At 44.7% G+C, this 19,953-nt stretch overlaps 1 protein-coding gene across 3 annotated transcripts in view; it reads right to left on the bottom strand.

Moving 5' to 3' along the window:
- Positions 1-4,276: 4,276 nt before the first annotated feature.
- The window catches only part of DUSP8 (dual specificity phosphatase 8), an 84,554-nt gene continuing 68,877 nt past the window's right edge, over positions 4,277-19,953 (bottom strand). For all 3 annotated transcript variants that reach the window (XM_082193577.1, XM_082193578.1, XM_082193579.1), the window contains 4 exons: positions 18,104-18,270; positions 16,326-16,485; positions 15,186-15,309; positions 4,277-14,351 (listed from right to left, as the gene is read on the bottom strand). In XM_082193577.1, the coding sequence (XP_082049703.1) occupies positions 13,238-14,351; positions 15,186-15,309; positions 16,326-16,485; positions 18,104-18,270 (1,565 nt within the window). In that variant the 3' untranslated portion in view covers positions 4,277-13,237. The remainder of the gene's footprint in view (positions 14,352-15,185; positions 15,310-16,325; positions 16,486-18,103; positions 18,271-19,953) is intronic.

The raw sequence follows: 19,953 nt of genomic DNA, 5'->3' as shown, positions 1-19,953 counted from the left end.
AATCTGGGGAACTGGGTTTGCGTCTCCGCTCCTCCACATGCAGCTGCTGGGTGACCTTGGGCTAGTCACACTTCTTTGAAGTCTCTCAGCATCACTCACCTCACAGAGTGTTTGTTGTTGGGGAGGAAGGGAAAGGAGATTGTTAGCCGCTTTGAGACTCCTTAGGGTAGTGATAAAGCGGGATAGCAAATCCAAACTCCTCCTCCTCCTCCTCCTCCCCCACCTCCTCCTCCTCTTCTTCTTCTTCAATCATATCCCCTGTGGATACCATGTTGGTGTGGTTTTACCATGTTGATTGCTTGCTGTTCTCTGTGCCCAGACTGAGCACCACTCTGCTTTGTTCCCCAAGTATTGCCCAACAGAGTCAAGGAAGGATAAACTTAACTTAAATTGCTATACATATATATAGTATACAAGTTGGGTTTGGGAAGTGACCAAACAGGATTTTTGAGCAGAGAGGAAAACATATGAAGACTGAATATGAATACTGCAATCCAATGCACTTTTGCTTGGGAGTAAGCCCCAATGAATTCAGTGGTATATCTGCCTGAGGAAGTGTGCTCAGGCTGAATGCATTTCAGAGGCTCTTGCTATGGACTGAATTCCTAAAGGGAGGTCCACAAATCTTTAAAAAATACATGCAGCTCAAAGGTTCGTGACAATAAAATAGGTGACCTAGATTGGTCACCTCTTGCCACTTCATTATGCTGCAGAACCTTTGGTAGCTGCTGGACAGAAGCTGCACATTATCATTGATCTCCGTTAAGCCATTGGATGCTGCACTGCCATATATTTGTCACAAAGTCTGCATAAATAGGCAGGGGAGAGTGTTGCAAGGCCTCCTTTGCCAAGTACTGTAGCTGGTTAACAAACTAGCAGTACTAGCAATGCTTGGAAATAATTTAACTTGGGGGTGGGAGGGAAGACTTGGGCAGCAACCCAGATCTCTGCCTGAGCCAGGCTCCCCTTCAAAGCTGCATAAGGGCACCAGCTCAATTCTTGCCAGAGGTAGAGTAGAGTTGGGATCAGCACGTTGGCAGGCAAGTTGCCCACCCCTTATGCAGAATCTAAGGCCATTAATCAAAAGCCTTTGATGCATTGCAGCCAGCCATTCCAAGATTACCAACCTTTTGAAGATCTCCTACACAGGAGGCTGCCTTTGTCACTGCTCTGCGAAAATTCACTTGCAGCATTCTTTAAGCACAGCTGTCTAGGGATTTCTGAAGACGATCAACGATCCATTTTCCAGTGGGATCGATTTTTGTTACGCACAGTAGCAATGTGAATGTCTTCACAGGTCAGTCTTTGGGATTTTTTTTTTTTTAAAGGGAATAAATACAAAGTAGCCGTTGATTTGTTGCAGGGAGTTTGAGTGCCCTTGCTAGAACTAGCAGTTCCGTTTCTGATTTTGTTAAATTTCCCAAGCATTCTCAAACTGCAGGATTTTGTTCCTGGGTGGGGTGCAGTGTGGAATGTGGAACATGGCTCATGGCTCTGCAAGTGTCAGGGACACCTATTGAACAGTGCCCACAACAGCATGACTAATGACTACACTTTGTCTATGCCTGTGCCGTTTCACAAAGTGTTTTGGTTTTATTTATTTACACAGACTTTGAAGAAACGTCTTCCTTCTTGCTCTACCATTGCAGCTGGGGAACACTTACTGAGTCTTGCAATCCCCTTGCCACAAAAATGCAAGACACCAGAAATGGCGTACACCCTGCCCAGAGCAATGTGCTGTTCTTTCACGAACTTTCTGCCAATTTCCCTTCTTAGCTCTGTGAAATTTGTGTGCTCCTGGTGTCCATTGATGAAGTGCAAAGCTCCTCAGGCCCTTTTGCAAAGAGAACAAGTTCAGTTCCTCCTCTCAATCTGTGCTATTCCTTGGCCCCTGCTGTTATACCAGAGATGGGTATCATGATAGTAGCGTTGGACTGGAGCTTGCCCAAGTGCAATCATTTGTACAATGTGATGAAAAAGCCTGGGCCATGTGACAGACACAAACTGGCTATGGAACAAGATTTCCCTTCTTGACCACCCAGGTTGAACCTAGAGGAAGGGCAACTGCCAAGACATCTGCAGTTGGTTTGACAGCAGAGGTTTAACAGAAGGTGTGTAGACTAACGGGGTCCATTTCTTAACTTTTTTAGTCTATAGGAACTCTTATCCTTTGTCTCTCCTGAGACTAGCCCACAATGCAATAGGGAAGTAGGCTTATTAATGGCATCTTATCATGGTGACTGGGGGATAACTCAGTGCCACTGTGGATTGCAATAGGATATTTTTGAAACTGTTTGGGGGTATTATCCAATATATACCTTCTGCATTTTGTGCCAGTGCAGATTTTGAGGGAGTTAAAGCACAGTCTGAATCTTCAGTGCTTAGACCTTGTGGTAATTACAGTAAAGCAAAGTTAGGCTTATGGTAGCAAAAAAAAAAAAGTGTTCTGTGGAAAGTTGTTCCTGAGTGATTTTTGCTGTGTCTATTAGTCTCTGGAACCAATTTTATGTTCTTTGTATGCTTATATAGATAAAAGCAATTTAATTTTATCAATACACATGACTGGGACTGATGGAAGCCAATAACACCTGACAGCTACAGGATAGCCACCACTGTTTTAGAGCCACTAAAACAAACTTATTTTAGGTGGATATGGAAACCTTTTCAAATATTGGGACCAAACATATGGTGAATGTCAGGTCTCAAAACCATTTTTTCACTGTAATTTTGTGTCAGCGCCTTTAAATTTATTTGAATTAAGGGAACTTCTGTCTGGGTGTTTTTATGCAGATCTCTCACACACTTAAAAAGTGGGTAATGCCTTCTGGTTAACTCCATCATCCCGTCCTGATACAACCATAATTGCTTTATTGATTTTTTTGTATCTACTGCTGCTTTTGGCTGCCTTGGGCATGATTCACGGAAAGGTGGGGCATAAATATTTATAGCTAATAAATAAATAATTGGTCCATGCCTCCTTATTCACCAGTTATCTCTAGTTAGCATTTAAGCCATCGTGCATTTGTATTCCTTCCTTTTCAATCTTACCTGTTTTTGTTTGTGGACATGGGTTTCTTTTTAAATATAGCACTTTAAATATTTATCTGGATAGTTCTAAGAACCTATTGCCTCTTCTAAGCTTCAATGTGTCCCTAACTCGTACCTGCCTATAGCTCAGTGTACCATACCAATATAGAATTCATCATGGTTTCTTCCTACATGTTTGTAACCATCCCCAGCTGCACAGGTACAAAACCTTCAGCCTGCGGGGCAACTTCAATCCCACCATTGTGCAGCAGGTTGTTGCCACTGAAATGGTGGCAAACTGTGTCACGAAATTCAGAGAAGTCTGGGAGGTGCCAATCTGGTTTTGTGTATAGTGGTGGGGTGGGGAAATTGCTTTTTCTACTGTTAAGCAAAGTCTCTTTTGAGGTAAACTTTGTGTGAACTTGGATGGGAAGTGGAGTTTGGGGAAACATGTGGTGCGATGTTAAGTGGGTTGATGTTCTGTAATTGGTTCTGATATATGGGGTGAAATTTTATGATTGGTCAGTATTTGAGCTAGTTAGAAGGTTCTGGAATGGGCATGCTCAGTCTGGACAAACTGTGGTAGCCTAAACGTAACATATCCTACCCTACCCTATAAAGACCATTGCCTAACCTTTGCTAGGGGCTTCCAGCCTGACCATTATGTGTGTCCTGGCCTTCATTTGTGTGTCTGCTGGGAGCCTTTCAGATCAGAAATAAAGTTTATTGAGGTGTTTCCTGAGTCTTCTTGTATGTTACCTCTTAAATGGGTCCCCTGGGAATTATAGGTAATTTCTAAAACAGTGTCATATAGGAATCTTCAGAGATTTCATTTCTCTGGCATCCCTATTCCAGCCTTCGCCAACCGGGTGGGGCTGATGGGAGATGCAGAATAACAGAATTGTAGACTTGGAAGGGACCACAAGGATCATCTAGTCCAACCCCCTGCAATGCAGAAGACCCCAAGACTGAGTGTCTCATACTCTACCAACGGAGCTATCCAAAATATCTGGAAGACATCAGGTTGGGGAAGGCTGTCCCTATTCACATCTCAGCACTGGTTCTATGGCAGAATGTGGGCTTTCTTGGTTGGAACAGTAAAATACTGTTGTTTTAGCTGACTTGACCATCGCTCCCATCAGCTTTATTGTGATCCCCTATGAATGCTCTCATTACTCCCTCCCCCCTTTTCTCCCTCCCTTGTCACTCCACACACACACACATTAAAGAACAAAACTGACACTGGCTGTTAAAACATCTATTAGGAATTTATTACAACACATTGTTCCCAAATACAAAAGAAAGGAAAAGAAAGAGAGGGTAAAAAAGCACTGCTGTTTACAGCCTCCAGTAATAAATAAATAAAGTCAAAGCCGGGGCAGAGTGCACCACTTAGTCCTGCCAGGCAACATCCAATGTCAGCATTCCTTTAGCAGGCAGAAGGGGATGCATTTTGGTTATCATGACTCATGAGAGAGGGAACGAACTCACAGACTAGATGCAAGAAGTCTATTCCCCACCCCATCCCACCCGACCTGTAGCCCACCCTGGACCGTACTCGGAATTCAATCCTAGAAAGCACGGGGACTTCAAAACTCATTCCCCAAGCCTTCCAAGGGCAACCTTTGATACTGAACTGCTCAGTTTGAGACCTATTCACTTCTTGTGTATGAGGATTTCCCCACAGACTAAGACCTTCCCGTTCTGCACCTGGATTAGGAGGTTCAAACAACTCGCCCCTAATCAATCTTTGTCTGTGAATGTTTGCAAGACAGGAGACCTGGGATAAAAACATGGCTCTGAAGACAAGAGACCAAAAAGGGATTCTACGTATGCCTCCTGAGAATATAGGTAACTCAGTTTCTCTACTCCTTCCAAAAGAATTCTGAGCAACAATAAATAAATGTAAGATACTGCAATGGAAAGACCTCATTCTGCACCTCTCTTCCTCCACCTTTTGTGTCTTTTGCATTGCAAATATAGTCAGTTTGATGGCTATTCTTAATAATCTCACCTTAAACTGATTCCTACCATGGTTGGCTAGGAAAGTACTGTGGCACAGAGGTGTTTTTACAGGAGGAAAATAAGTCTTTTTGTTCACTGGAGTTTTCAGTAATACTGACATTTCTTTCCAATACCGGGAAGGAAAATGTGTTTAGCAATATAGGAATGTTGAGACATGAGTCACCAGATGATACCTAAACACACAGGGGTTGTGCCTGATAGTTTCTGTCATCCTAAATTCCTTGAGAAATTTGTGACGGAACATGGACAGTTCTTCCTCATACAGGAACAGGCCTCAGCACATTTATCAGGGTGTTTTGGAGTCTTGTTCATGACTTGGAACTTTGTTTAAATTGTATTGTGGTTTTAGTTTTACTAGGACAATAATTCCAGTAATAATTTAATCTTAATTCACCTTTGAACTTTCTCATTAGTGATGTGAATCTCTGATCACTATTAAAGTGGAAGAGGGAGAATTTTGCGTTAGCGTAACAAAGCAACTGAAGCAAGAACTCCTTTAAGATTCTTGTGTGGAAATATCCTTACTTCTAAGTAAATCATAAGCATTTAAATCTCTTCCGGTCTGTTTGGACTAACGTAATCCCAGTTCTTGAGGTGGCTGAAAATTCTAGAGCACAGTGCCGTCAAACTCAAGAGTTCTTATGATAGGATTTGGAAACTAAACACTTCATCATCGGGCACAGATGCAGGTTTGTTCGTTTTTTATATCTCTAGGGAGAAATCTGGATTACTGAAATGTGGTCATTGCACTATAATTCTTAGGGCTACTTGTGTGGGGGGGGGGTTAGGGTTTGGGAAGACATTGCACTGAAACGTTTTTTGTAGTGCAGACAAGCTCTAGGACAGTGATGGCCAAACTTGGCCCGCCAGCTGTTTTGGGACTACAATTCCCGTCATCCCTGACCACTGGTCCTGTTAGATAGGGATGATGGGAGTTGTAGTCCCAAAGCAGCTGGAGGGCCACGTTTGCCCATCACTGCTCTAGGATAAAGAAAATGTGGAATATGTTGATTCTGTATCTTCTAAAGTACTACTTAATAATTTGAAATCATTTTGGAACTCTTCTGTTGCTCCCTAGAAACTTCCATGGAATAGAGATAGCTACTCCACACCTTTCCAAACTCCACAAGAACCGATCTGTTCCTCCTTACGACATCTAACAACCTGATGTGCCATAGTACTGACCAGCCACTACATACAAGGAGTCAGGGAAGGCAAAAGGGCAGTTGGAGATGGAAAAGTTCTGCATATACTCACAACAGAGAAACAAAGATCAACGTACATAGAAGTAAAATTACATAATAATAATAATAATAATAATAATAATAATAATAATAATAAATACTTAAATCTATAATTCATACATTGCAATTACAACATTGATAGCTTATTATCATTAGCATTAGGATCAGGAGGAAGGCAGAAAATACCTCCTTTTAAAGGGATGGCATCCAGGAGAGGAGACAGAACAAGAGCATATGGCTACAAGAAGAAACACAGGGAAAAGGAAAAATAAATAAAACCAGAGAGCGCAGATGAGAAAAGAGGGGGAGGGTCAAAGAAACATAGCACAGACTTACAAAGCGGGAGGGAAACTCAACCTATTTTTGTTGCTGTTGCAAAGAGAAGGTGCTGCAAGTCAGAAATTCACCATAGACCTGGGTGGTGCCAGCCTTAGTGTTTTGCACCTCAAGTGAGGTCAAAACAGCACATCTCCACCACTTTTTGCTTTTTAAGCTTGAGGGTTAAGAGGCAGGAAAACGATACTTCTCCAGAATCTGCCATGAAAGCAAACTGCCTCATGTTAAGGTTGGTCCTGGACTTCAAGATTTGCATTACGAACTCAATGAGCCTGCATTGTCCCACAAACACTAGAGCTTGGATTTATGAGGAATTTTTTAAAAGGTTCCTGGGATATTTCATTGGCATCGTACGCAAGGCCAGGTTGTTGTGTCTGAGGGTGGTTGTTTTGTAGTGGGGTGTTTTTTTGGTTTTTTTTGCCTTACCTTTTCGATAAATCTTAAAGACCTTATTTGCATCCCGGAAGACACTTGTCTCACAGCAAATCAAATGTTTTCATATAATTCTGATTGTCCGTGAGCAGAACCTATTTGCAGTCCCTAGATTCCTACTTCTGAGTTCCCACATGGGAGCTTTGGTTCTCCCGCATGCTGCTACTGAGTTGGCAATAATTCTGTGGCAGATAACTGTGTAGTTGAAGCATGAACATCAGATTAGAATTGGAGTCGGAGGTCCCCTGGAGCAATTTCCTAGTTGACAAGAACTGGCGAGTTCAACTAGGGTTGCCATACGTCCAGAATTTTCCAGACATAGCTGGGATTTGGCCGGCCATATGGCAGCCCATGTTGGACATGTAGATTTTGGTGAATTTCCTTAAAAAAGCTTGAAATTTAGCAAAAGAAGCTCAACAACTTTTGTAGCTGGATTTTCATTTTTTGAAATATGGCAACCCTTAGTTAAACAGCTAATATTTTTAGGAAAAGCTATTCTAGGTCACCTGTGGGCTTAACCTGATCCCAATAAAGACAAGACAAAGATGCCTTTTGAGTTCAACTAAGACAAGCATAATGGCATTTTTCTGATGTTTTCAATAGAAGGCAATGGTAGATTATTTCCTGCAGGATACATTCCACATAGGGCTATAGAAAATAGCCCAAATATGGCTTCTAACAAGGTTAGAAAGGAAATAAAAAATGCAAATTTGATTTTCATAAGAAGGGTGAAGAGTAAGACTGTGTCTTTCACCATTTTAATTTGCCCTTCTTTTCTTGATATTCTCTTCATTTGAGAAAATCCCCAGATTTTCACCTCAATCTCCACCAATTGTTCTAAAAATTCCTCCCCCCACTCAGATTGGCCCATTTTTTTCCTGCTGAAGGGAATTGTTGGCAATTTTGCAGCTTGCTGGGAATGCTAGCCTGAATACCCACATATTCTTCCCCACCTTTTTATTCTGGAGGAGTGATTGCTCTGAAATGACAGCAGGTGGCAGCTCTTCAGAGCAAGCAACCATTCATTTTTGTCCTTCCCCACTGATGCTATTAGTTGCTAAAATATACTGTAAGGATTGACTTTGCAGCACTGGCTGAAATCAGATTGTGAATTGAGAAAGTTTCCGTCTGACAGAATGGACTGCAGCACTTTTGTATAAATTTCAAGTGTTCGGTAGCTGTCACGAATTTGTCCTTGTGGTATTTTCTGCACCAAACACTGCTACACTTGTAACACAGAACAGATCTCAAGGGCCCTTGGTATTCACAGAATGCAAGTAGCACATTGTGTCACAGCAAATATGGCAGCCGACATTGAAAAGAGATAGGATTTTCCAGGTCATCCCTGTAAATATTCCCAAGGGACATGCTGAACACTGCAGTGCCAATGATCTGTGAACTTTCCAAGTGACTGTTTTTAATTCCTTGTGGACTTTTTGCAAAAACAACAACAACCAACCTAGGACAGCAATTTAGTTGTGAAAAGCAGAGATGCTGCAGAGTGACTGCTGAAGACTGGATTGCTTAACAGCCTTATAGATTTCATCCTTCATGTCTACTGCATACCATTTATGAAAGCAGCGCTCCATTATGAACTGTTCTGCCCTGCAGCAATATCTGCTCTGATCACCTGCATGTCTGAATGCTATTCTACTGTTGGTCCCACAGAAAAAGAGGCACAGGATTAAGTGTTTCTCAAACTTGGGTCCCCATCATCCCTAGCTAGCAGGACCAGCGGTCAGGGATGATGGGAGTTGAAGTCCAACAACAGCTGGGGACCAAAGTTTGAGAAACACTGGTTTAAAACATGGAGTTTCATGCTGCTAAAGGGTTAATCCACCCTTTGGATGCAATCTACTGGAGGAAATGAGGATTCTGAACTTAAAGCATCTGAAAGCATCAATATACATTAAGCACCCAGATACATTAAATTATGGTTGAAGATGTGAAGAGGGATCAAAAAGAAATTCTCAACCTAGGTAACCCATGTTTATCCTATTCCACTTCCGCCAGCCCCCACTACTCTGTCAAGATACTTTCAAAATACTATGCAGGTCAGTCGGATCACTTCTGAGCTTGCAGCATCTAATATGAAAATATTTTGGTAAAATAAGGATCATGAGGTCTCTACCTTATGTCTTGGTAGAGTACAGACAGCAATTGTTACAGTCAGGAAACAGACAATCTGATGCAAAAACATCATATTGCTGCTCCCTGTGGTTTGTGTTGGTAAGCTCTGAACCTGAGATTTTTATTTATTTTTTGTCTTGTGTAGGATTTTTTATTTTTGTAAAAAAATCACATTTCAACAAGAAAGAAAATGGGAAAAGAAATGAAGTTGCTTTTATCTCAAATAATTTTTTTTCTCATTTAAAAGCTACACAAACAACCCTGAGGTATTGGCTCAAAAAACCAGCATGTGATAAGAAAGGAGCAAATGCAAAATCAGTTACACAAAGAGGAAAATGTGCTTTCGGCTTTAAGAGAGATGGCTCTAGGCCTGTGTTCCAAAAGAAGGAGGCAGCATTGCAGTGCCTCTGCCAGGAGCTGTTGAGGGAATGTGTTGCTACTCCTCAAAAGGGAAGAAGACCAGTGTGGCCAAAGAGTGAAAATGTTCTTCCCTCCCACTTTTGTGTTTTTGACTGGGAACCTTTGCCCTATTACAGTAGCTGAATTATCAACACTCTACTGATTTGCTAACTCATTCTCCTGCTCAAGCCCCCAGGGTCAGACTCCCAAACTTTGGGGGATGAGGCCAAATATTCAGAATGTGAGAGGGATCGACGCTTGGTCAGCTGCAAATGTCCACACTAACCAGAAACACTGGTGCAGCAGAAGCCCGTTGTTCCAGCACCTTTTTGGCCCAAGATGGTCACAGTGCCCTCCTCTGACTCCATGGACTCTAGAAGCCCTCATGCAACTAGAGTCCCCCTAACTCCATTGGATCCATTGCCTGTCAAAGCAGGAAGGGCCCCTTTAAATGAGAATCCTCTCACCCAAAGAAGAGTTGGTTACACAGAGTTGCAGCTCCTACATAAGGTTCAGCATGAGGCTGAATAGTGCCGAGACAACATCTGAGCTCTGCTCTGAGTCTCTAGCCTGCTGTCCAGGGAGCTCTCGCCTTGCCAGAACCTAGACCTTGCCTTGCCAGCTTAGTACCTGCTGGAACCTGGACCTTTGCCTTGTGGGTTGGAGTGACCATACTGCTGAGGCCATCACTTGGAGCAGAACAAGAGACTAATGCGAACAACGTGGCCTCCAAAAAATACTTCGTGCAGCAGCGTTGTGCAAGAATGGTAATATTTCACAGCTACATACCACACAGATCAGTCCAATCACATGGACAGATGGCAACCATGAACGTGATTCGCTGGGGTTCGACTCTCCATGCAATTGGGCCCATCTACACAGTTGGTGATTTACAAATGTTACCACCTCTGTAGAGAACCTTCACTGCACTGCAATCTTCCTAGCAACTACACAAAAAAAGACCACCATGTTTCAACCTGCTCTTAGGTTCAGCCTTCCCCTGACCCCAGGTGTTGTTGGATTACATCTCTCATCATCCCAACAAGACCTGGGGACCCTAGGGTGGGCAAGGCTGCCTTAGTTCAACTAGGGGGAACAGACTCCAGCTCATCCTCATCCAGGGCCAGCCCCAATATGAAACGGAACGAAGCAGCCACTTCAGGCAGGAGATTTCTGCCATTAAAGAGTGACATACCGGTAAGTGGTGTACTTTATTCTTATACTTTTTACCACTGGGATGAGATGGGAAGATATGGATTATCCATTTCAAGGGTCAAAATACCCTGGGTTAACCCTGTCCTCTTCTCTGTCTTTTGGTGTATATCTTTAGAAAGGTGTCGGGAGAATCTTTCTTCCCTATCTCCGAAAAAAGGAAAAGAAATCCTGTGCAGGAGGATTTCTTACAGCCAACCATTCCCCCATGAAGTATGCCGGTGGGGATCTCAGGACTAGGTTTCTTTTGTGGGTAATATCACAGCCAATGAACATGATTTCTCAATGATAAGACAAATAGGTTCCATAGCCAAGCTAATCTCCTTGTGAACACATCAGTTGGAAGATGACTGCTGAAGGTGGGAGAGCTGGGAATGGATCAGTGGGTCCTTTGCACTACAGCTGAAATACTTTCTATCTTTCCTAGAACTTCCTTTCTCAAAAGGCTGTTCAGTTTGGTCTTTTACTGGTTTATATATTTGTCTTTGGACTGTTTTGTCATTGGATGATTTGCATTCGTTATGAAGTCTCTGTATGGCAGCAGCTCCCTGATAGAAAGTGAACATGTACTTCAGAGTAGGCACAAATTTATGATGGAGAACTGAAGCTGGGAAGAAATTCCTGCTTGCAGCAGTAAGTGGACACTTCCTTACTGTGGAATGGATCCCTAAGAACCTTCAATGATTCCCCCCCCCCTCTAGTACCACAATAACAGAATGCATTCAGCTGGCTAAAGCCATCCATTGCCAAGGTTTTAGGCATCAAGCATCTCCCTAACCCCTTCCACAAAACCTGATGGAGACTGGGTTGAACACTCTTTGAAAAGAGCAGCATCTGAGTGGCCATTCGCCATAATCCACCCTCCTTTGGAAGGGCAGGGAATGGCCTATTGTCACCATCATTCATCTGGGCGATATCCTGGACTGCTGGAAAGGGACTCATACTCTGGGAATTTAACCCCCAGCTCCAATACATTTCCTCTAGAGAGAAAATTAAAAAGAAAACCCAATACTCATCAAGCTCTCTTGATGACCCTTCCTGACTTTAGAACAGGACTCTCCTTCTCTTATAAAGGAACCCCGTGATACTCCACCCAGACCCAGGAAGAGAAAGGTTTTATGGCTTTGATTGCAGATGCGACAGGTGTAGGAAGTAAAGAAGCATTAAGAAGGATTCCTGGCTCAGTTTGTGTTGAACATTTTCTCACTTTTCTTTTTAAATAAAAGCGCACGCACATGCATTCTCTCTCTCTCTCTCTCTCTCTCTCTCTCTCTCTCTCTCACACACACACACACACACACACACACTCTCACACACACAGATTTCTCATCCCACTTTTTGGGGTGTCTGCGTCACTGACGTGAGTTACAGAAGGAGCCGCAGGCCTAGGATATTGCTTTGAAACTCGTGTTTCAGATTTAAATACCATACACAGTAAAAATAGAGCTGATAAGTACCGCCCCTACATTGTCTGAAAATCATTGCCAGAATGAACAGCTTCAAATAAATTAAAAAGAAAAGTTGAAATATTATTTGTCTCAATAAAAACTGTAGTAAAACCATTTAAACTTTTTTCTTTGTGTTTCTCTCTCTCTCTTATATTATATAATATATATATATATTTATATATGTATAGGGCTGCCGCAGTGCAGCATTTAAGAATTCTAGCCAGAGAAACACAAGAGGATCATGCTCAGTATGGGAAGGGGGACACACACCTAGGGAAGCTATTGAAATTTAGCCCCTCCAGGTTTCTGCAGCCCAATCTGGGAAGGAGCCACCCACAGATAATGTCCAACCCTGATGGAACGGGAGGGAAGCTCTCCCCCTGTAATGGGAGCGGGTGGGTAATATCAACAGTTGCTATTGTACTCTCACAAGAAAAGAACCTGCTTCCCTTTAGACTTTCCCCACTGGAAAGCTGCAGATCAAACAACAATAATCTTCTTTCAAGGAAAAAAAAAGCTTTTACATCAGTGGAAGTCTTTACAATGTTAATATCTCCCCTGTTTCTCTTTCACCCCACCTTTGAAGTTACACCTCAGCTCTCCCCTTCCCCCTGCCATGTTTGGGGGGCGGGGGCGGGTGGGCAGAGAGAGCACTACATGCGAAAGGAAGGAATCCAGGCTTTAAAGAGTTAATACACCCTCCACCAGCCAAAAAAGGGAATGCAGTGTGGTTTTGCCTTGGTGGTGGAGGTAGGAACATAAAGGGGAGGGCACCAAGCATGCACCGTTATGTTTCTTGACTTTGGATTCGTTTAGCTTTGCCTTGCTTCAGCATGTGTGCCCTTTGGAAACGCACACAGGCATATAAATAATACCCTCCCCTCCCCCTTCCCTCTCCCTAGTTAAATATCTCGCCAGCCTTCCCCCTCCCCACCCACCCACTGATGCACACGCAGCTTGCTCTCAGATCTCACAAGGTGAGTGTCAGGACACCTCAATGATTTCCATGCTGCCCGAAAAGCTAGACTGTTTGCTGATTTTGCCCAGGTCTTCCCGAGACCTGCTCTCCGACAGGGTCTCCTCGAACTCCATCTGGCAGCTCCTGCGCTTGAACTGCTTCTCGGCCGCGGTGTCCTCGTGCCAGCTGTGCCGCACATCCCGCGCCTCGCCCCGCTGCTTGTCCCTCAGCCTGATCTCGCAGCTCGCCTGGATTGTGCTGCAGCTGAACGAGGAGTAGGTGGCGGTGCCGGCAAACAGAGCTCCGCTCCCGCTGCCTTTGCCACCCGCCGCCGAGTCTGTGCTGAAGTACCAGGGGTTCTCGGAGGAAGGGGTGCCGGGGGACTCCAAGTGCACCCCCCAAGTGCCGGTGGGGGCCGGGGTGGCGGTCGGCTGCTGCCCCACACCGGGGAGGCCCGCCCGAAGCGTCTGCTTGAGGCTGTCCTCCACGCTGGCGCTCTTGTGCATGGCGCACACCCCACTGAAGTTCAGGCTCAGCCCGTGGGCAGGGGAGCCGGCTTGGTGTCTGTGCTTCCGTCTCTGCCGTACTTTGGCCTCGAGGAGGAAGTCGGGCCCGCTGGGCCAGTCCGGGCTGTCTGGGACAGGGGAGAACTGGCATGTGCCGTTGGGACCTGATGGGCTGTCCAGCTTGCACAGCTTGGGGGTTTCTCCTGCCTCTGTTGGACCTGGGGGGTCCTGCTGCCTCCGGCTAGGGGTGTAGGCTGACTTGATGTCCAGGGAGAAGGAACGCTTCAGCCGGTTGGTGTCTTGGATGCGCTCTGAAGACAAGTGGAGGCCACGGAGCCCTTGCTGCAGTGCTGTAGGCGAGACAACCTTGGAGACTCCCGCTGGCTTCTCGGAGTCAAGCGAGGAGGTCTCCGAGGTTGTGCTTCTGAAAAGCTCCTCAGCCTTTTCTGAGGTAGACAGAATCTGGTGCCTGCAGCCTTCAGGGGCTTCTGGCTGGTCTTGCTGGGATTCCCCTTCGCCCTTCTCCCCTTGGGCCTTCAGAGCCTTGAGCCGCTTCAGGCTTCTCTCATACTCTAGGAGCTGACCCAGGAAGTTGAAGTTGGGCGAGATGGAGGGACGCCGGTCTTTTACAAACCTGTTGGGGCAAACAAGACAGCTGCAGTTGTTACTGGGCCCTTTCTTACTTCTAAGGATTTGGGTGCGGGGCGCTGCAAAAATTGTATGATTCAATGCAGCACTGGAAATCGGCTGGATCTGTTTCCCCCACACACCCTGGGACATCAAGGAGTAGGAGTGTAATGTGACGCTTTAAAGATCACTCCTTGTTTATGTAATGGTCATTTCGGACAACCTTCAGACTCACGGCAGTAGCCATAGGATCTGTCTGTGGATGTTGGCTCCTTGTCCCCATACTGCCACTGCCACATGTCACACCAAGGTGCTTCTTTTCTTTCTTTTTCTTCTTTTTTTGCATGTTGCCACTAACAGCTAAACACTTATGTCTGCTGTGAGCCTGCTGACACATGCATGGGGACCAGCTGGCAACAGGCTGGGAGCCAACCTGCAGATGAGATTCAAGTGGCAACTACAAGCCTGACAGTCATGCAAACCAGCCTGTTAGCTTACACTGAAGAAACTGGCAAACGAGTAACTGAAAACACAGCACAGGTAGATTATGGGAGGTATCTAATTAAGGTATTATCAGACTAGACCTACTGAAGTTAATGGACCTGAGATAGTCACGTCCATTGATTTCCATGGGTTTACTCCTGGTAGGACTATGATTGGAATCAACCCTATAATGTATATGGCACTATGTTCTTTCATGCTTATTAGCCAGTACTCTTGAGCGAGACACACTGTAAGTATGCTTCATGATAAACAGCACCACTTAAAAAACAAAAAAGCCACACCCCAAAGTCAAATGCAAAGAAAAACATTAGTGCCTCTCTTTCAGAAGGCAACCTACCTGTAGGCATCATCTGAAGACATTCCCATGGTCTTCATGATGTATGCAATGGCAATGGTGGCCGATCGGGAGATCCCTGCCAAGCAGTGAACGATCACCTGGCAGCTGGACACCTTGGCCTTGTCTGCAGCAGGAGAAAACAGCCTTCAGGTCAATATTCTGGGACTCTACTATCTACGTTGTTCTGAATAACAAAGAGACTTGCAGTGCCTTGAAGGCTCACAAATTTATGTCAGCATAAGCTTTTGTGGACCAGAATCCCCTTCACGAAAGCTTGAACATAATAAATCTGTCAGTCTTTTAAGGTGCCACAAGTGTCTTGGTTGTTTTTCCTGTTGCATGCTAACACAGCTACCTCTCTGGAAATGGCTCTGAAGGAAGACGCTTTTTACCAAAAATGGAAGAGTAAATAAAGAGGAAAAACACAAATCTAAATGGTTTAAGTAAGTCAAATATGTGCAACCAAGAAGTGGAAGCTAGAAAACCATGACTTGTTTATTTGGCTTCTTGGCTTGTCAATAATGTTGCTGTTTTATCTGATGAGAAATAGTGGAGGGACTTCCTGACCTGCAATGGGTTGCTAATAAAGCACCAGATTATTATTCTTTTTTTAAAAAACAAACAAAACAAAACACCATTCACTAGTATATGCAATGCTTTAAAGAGACTTTTTTGGGGGTATTTCCCCCACCCTCTCTATTTGATAGGAAGAAAATTACTATTTGAACTCCCAGTCTCATTTAATCAATCATCTCTGGAACCAGAAAGAGCATAGTTGTTGTTGATAACGAAAAGCACCTTCATAGAGCAAGAGACATTTCTGTAGCAGCAACTGTTCTCCCAAGTGGTGTTAGCTATTCCTCAGGTGATGCTATGGGTTTACAACGGTCTTGGTAGCTTTGTTGTCTGGGGACAGGATGGTTGTTTTGTACAAAGGGAGAAAGTGTGCCTCCCAAGGGCAGACTGAGTGTTTTGAACACATCAGAGTTAAACAAAAAACAAAAACCAGAAGTCTGTGCATGTGCATGGGGGGAAATGAACCACCCAGGCACTATTGCCCAGATGCCTTTTGCAGCAACCAGGGTTACAGCCCAGAAGAAGTAATGAACTCCCCAAAATATGGTTGATCCACAGTCTTACCAATGAATTCAATGGACTTGTCCAGCCAGGGTAGAAGCTTCTCACAGTAATTGTCATTGACTGGAATGCGCATGAAGTGACTGTCACATATGAAATCTGGCTTGGGACAAGAGTTGCTGGCGTTGAGGACATAGCTTATCCCATTCTGGGTCATCAGGTCCTGAGAGAGAGAGAGAAAGAGAGAAGCAATGGATGTTTGGCAGTCCAGTGCAGGATGTTTTCACCCACTCTTCCAGAGCCCCTGAGGATGTCATTGCCTCCTCTTTTTTCTCCTCCATTGGCTACTAGGCTGCCCAGCCTGCAATGTATGGCTGTGCTATCACAGAGGGGGGCTGTTTGGGCCGCCAGCTGGGCACTGTTGCCTGAGGTCAATGAAGATTCAGTAAAAACCACTGGCTGCTGCCACAATGAAAAAAAGCAGGACTTCTGTAGGGAAGCCAAAACTCACTTCTAAAAGCAGAGTTTTACAGAAAATACCCAGAGCAAAGTTCTTTGGGGTTCCAGCTCATATTCCATTCCTCCTGTTTTCAGCCACTGATGCCCAATGCTATGCCCCCCCCTAGAGTTCTGTGGCTCCATTTTCCAAGTAGTCTCTGTGTAATAACTCTCACCTCGGTCCCTAGGAGCCAGCCGAGCTCCCAAGCTCACATTCCTGGCATTTTTCTCCCCCATTTCCTTCTACTCCCTGTGTAAAATGTTTCCCCTTCCCCTCTCAGTGTTTCTAGTTCAGGCGCTTCTACCTAACCCTCCCCCCAAGGCAGGAATGCCCAACTGGCTCCCTCCTGCCCAGGATTTGTGCCCACTGGTATGTTCACAACAATTGCGTCTTCTTTCTTCTTCTAACTTGCATTATTTTTTCTTTCAATGAAATTCTCTTCCCCGATGTGATATCATAGCCCAAGCATTCTGGTGTCCTTTGAAAGGATGCTGCCTGTTCCCTCCCCTCTCCAATTCCCAAAGCAGATCTTTGTCCATTTTGGGGCCTGCTCAAAGGGTTCTTTGCTTGCAGATGTGGGCTGCCGTTCCCTACACTCTCCCTTGCCCTCACCTCACCATCAGTCACTGTTGAATGCCAAGCTTAATACCTCATCCCCTGGCTCTGAGGCTGGACATGGAAGAGTTGAGGTCAGTGTTATTCTTTAGCTTGGCTGGCACTGGGCTCTGGCAAGAAACAGCTGGCTCCCCTGTCATAAAGCTCTCTCAGGGTCAACATTGCAGTTTTGATGCTCCTGCTGCTAATGTCCTTAGCTCTTCAAAAGGGAGCTCACGTCTATAGCTCTGTTTTGCTGCACAATTCAAAAATGGCCCACCGCTGTCCTGATCAGACAATATAGAGCAGGGGTCAGCAAACTTTTTCAGCGGGGGGCCGGTCCACTGTCCCCCAGACATTGTGGGGGGCCGGACTATATTTTGAAAAAAAAAATGGACGAATTCCTATGCCCCACAAATAACCCAGAGATGCGATTTAAATAAAAGCACACATTCTACTCATGTAAAAACACCAGGCAGGCCCCACAAATAACCCAGAGATGCATTTTAAGTAAAAGGACACATTCTACTCATGTAAAAACATGCTGATTCCCAGACCATCTGCGGGCCGGATTGAGAAGGCAATTGGGCTGGATCCAGCCCCCAGACATTAGTTTGCCTACCCATGATATACAGTTTCCCACACAGGGAAGACTTCCCCAAGTCTTAAGGGGAAGGGTTTCTTTAAGGCAAGCTACCTCTCCCTCCCCTCCCCACTACTTCTTCTCCTTCTTCTTTACATGATGTACCTTATTTAAGACATCTTTCTGGGAGCCTAGGTAGAGATGAGGCAAGATGCGAGTTGGGCCAACATTGGCCACTGGCATGCACGGCTGGGAGATGCTCATTGGCAGGATAGCAGTGGGTTTCCCTTCGCAGAGTCCTGGGAAGCAAGATGAGAAGGTGGCAAAGCCCCCTGGAGAAAGAGAGTGGAGGGAATAAGGTTATTGATCAACTATCCCCATTTCCCCACAAACTGATTTTTATGAAAATTCTGCAGATAGGGAACTGAATCAGAGAACTGGAAGCAAAGTCAAATAATGACCCTGTGGTAAAGAGGACAATTAAACCCCATTCTTCCACACTGAAGAGAAATCTTATATTCTGTTCTTGCATAATATAAATGCATAATGTTACATATTAAGACCCTAAGCTCCCACAAGAGCATTAGATACTAGATGCATGTAAAAGCAAGCTCCTTCGCCGTTTGCCTTGGTTACACACGATGGGCTTCTGGTGCCATGTCCCCTTCTGTCCTCTAGAGGACGGGAAAGGCAACAATTCTATTCATTAGCAAAAATAAAAATAAAGCAACACTCTTGGGGATAACACTGGACCTCTGCCGACACAGATTGTCTGGGTGTGTAAAATTCATCTTTTTATGATTAGTCCCTAGAATCTATAAACTTCCCTGCTCACTTACCTATTACAAAGACAGGCGTTTCACTGGTATCTAATGAAAGGTTAGAGAACCTGTGACCCCTCCCGGTGGTGTTGCACTATAACTCCCATCATTCCTGACCACTGGTCACACTGGCTGGGGCTGATGGTACTGGAGTCCATCATCAGCATTCCCACCCCTGCTTTTAAAGGCTTTTAAACCCGCCTCCCTTGTCACACTTGGCTCACTCCTTTGTTGCAGTCCTGCCGTCTGCCCCCATCCCTTGGTGCATGAAGCATTGTGTGTGGTCTCTCTGCAAAGGGGTAGGGCTCTCCACCTATTACTAGGTTAGCTAATCAACTGGCTGAAATAAATATTAACATACTCAAAGAAGTGTGCTGTTTTGTGGATATTGAAATGAAGGCGAACAATTCTGTGGACTAACCAACAACATCGCATCGTTTTCCCTTCGGGAAATAAACGCACTGCTAAAATCCTGAGACATGCAATGCTTTCAACAGTGCTGTCATCAGCACTGAGCACCAAATCGAGTGTGCTGCACGTTCCAATAAAAACCCCACATTTTAAATATGAGTTTAATGAATCAGCTCATTTATCATATCCATTAATCGCTTCATTCTTTCAGCCTTTACTATAATAGTAAACAGAGGGTGGATTTACCATTCACCATTTCTCTTCCGATCACTGTGCATCTCTTTCAGTACTGGTTTTTTTTGGGGGGGGGCACCAGCCGATTCACATGTGCTGTCTACTGTCAATCCCCAATAACTCACCAAAAGGATAAACTATTTTTCGCATTACCCTTTAACGTTTTAGTAGGCTGTCGCCTCCCAGCTGCATGAGCAAGCAGCATAGGCTGCTTCCAGCCTGCAGATTTTTAAATGATTACAAAGCAACCAAGTATCTTAGTGACGGGAGAGCAGCAGATAAACACACCATGCTAAATAAAATAAATTGAATCTGCAGGGGGTGGGGGTGGAGTAAGAGAGAGAGAGAGAGAGAAAGAGAGAGAGAATGTGTATGCATGTAATTCTAGGAAGGCAGGAAATAAATTACCTGCACTGGAATTTGGCCAGGATGCTATGGGCTAATTTTACTCCTCTTTTATAAATAGCCCCCCTGGGATCTTTAGCAGCCACATGTGAGCAACGCTTGTCATCTGAGAACAGGCAGTTGCCAGTGGTGTTGTTATAGGTT

This window comes from Podarcis vaucheri, assembly GCF_965113315.1.
Source record: "Podarcis vaucheri genome assembly, chromosome: 1".
NCBI classification, from domain to species: Eukaryota; Metazoa; Chordata; class Lepidosauria; order Squamata; family Lacertidae; genus Podarcis; species Podarcis vaucheri.
This window is presented reverse-complemented; position numbering and strand designations above follow the sequence as displayed.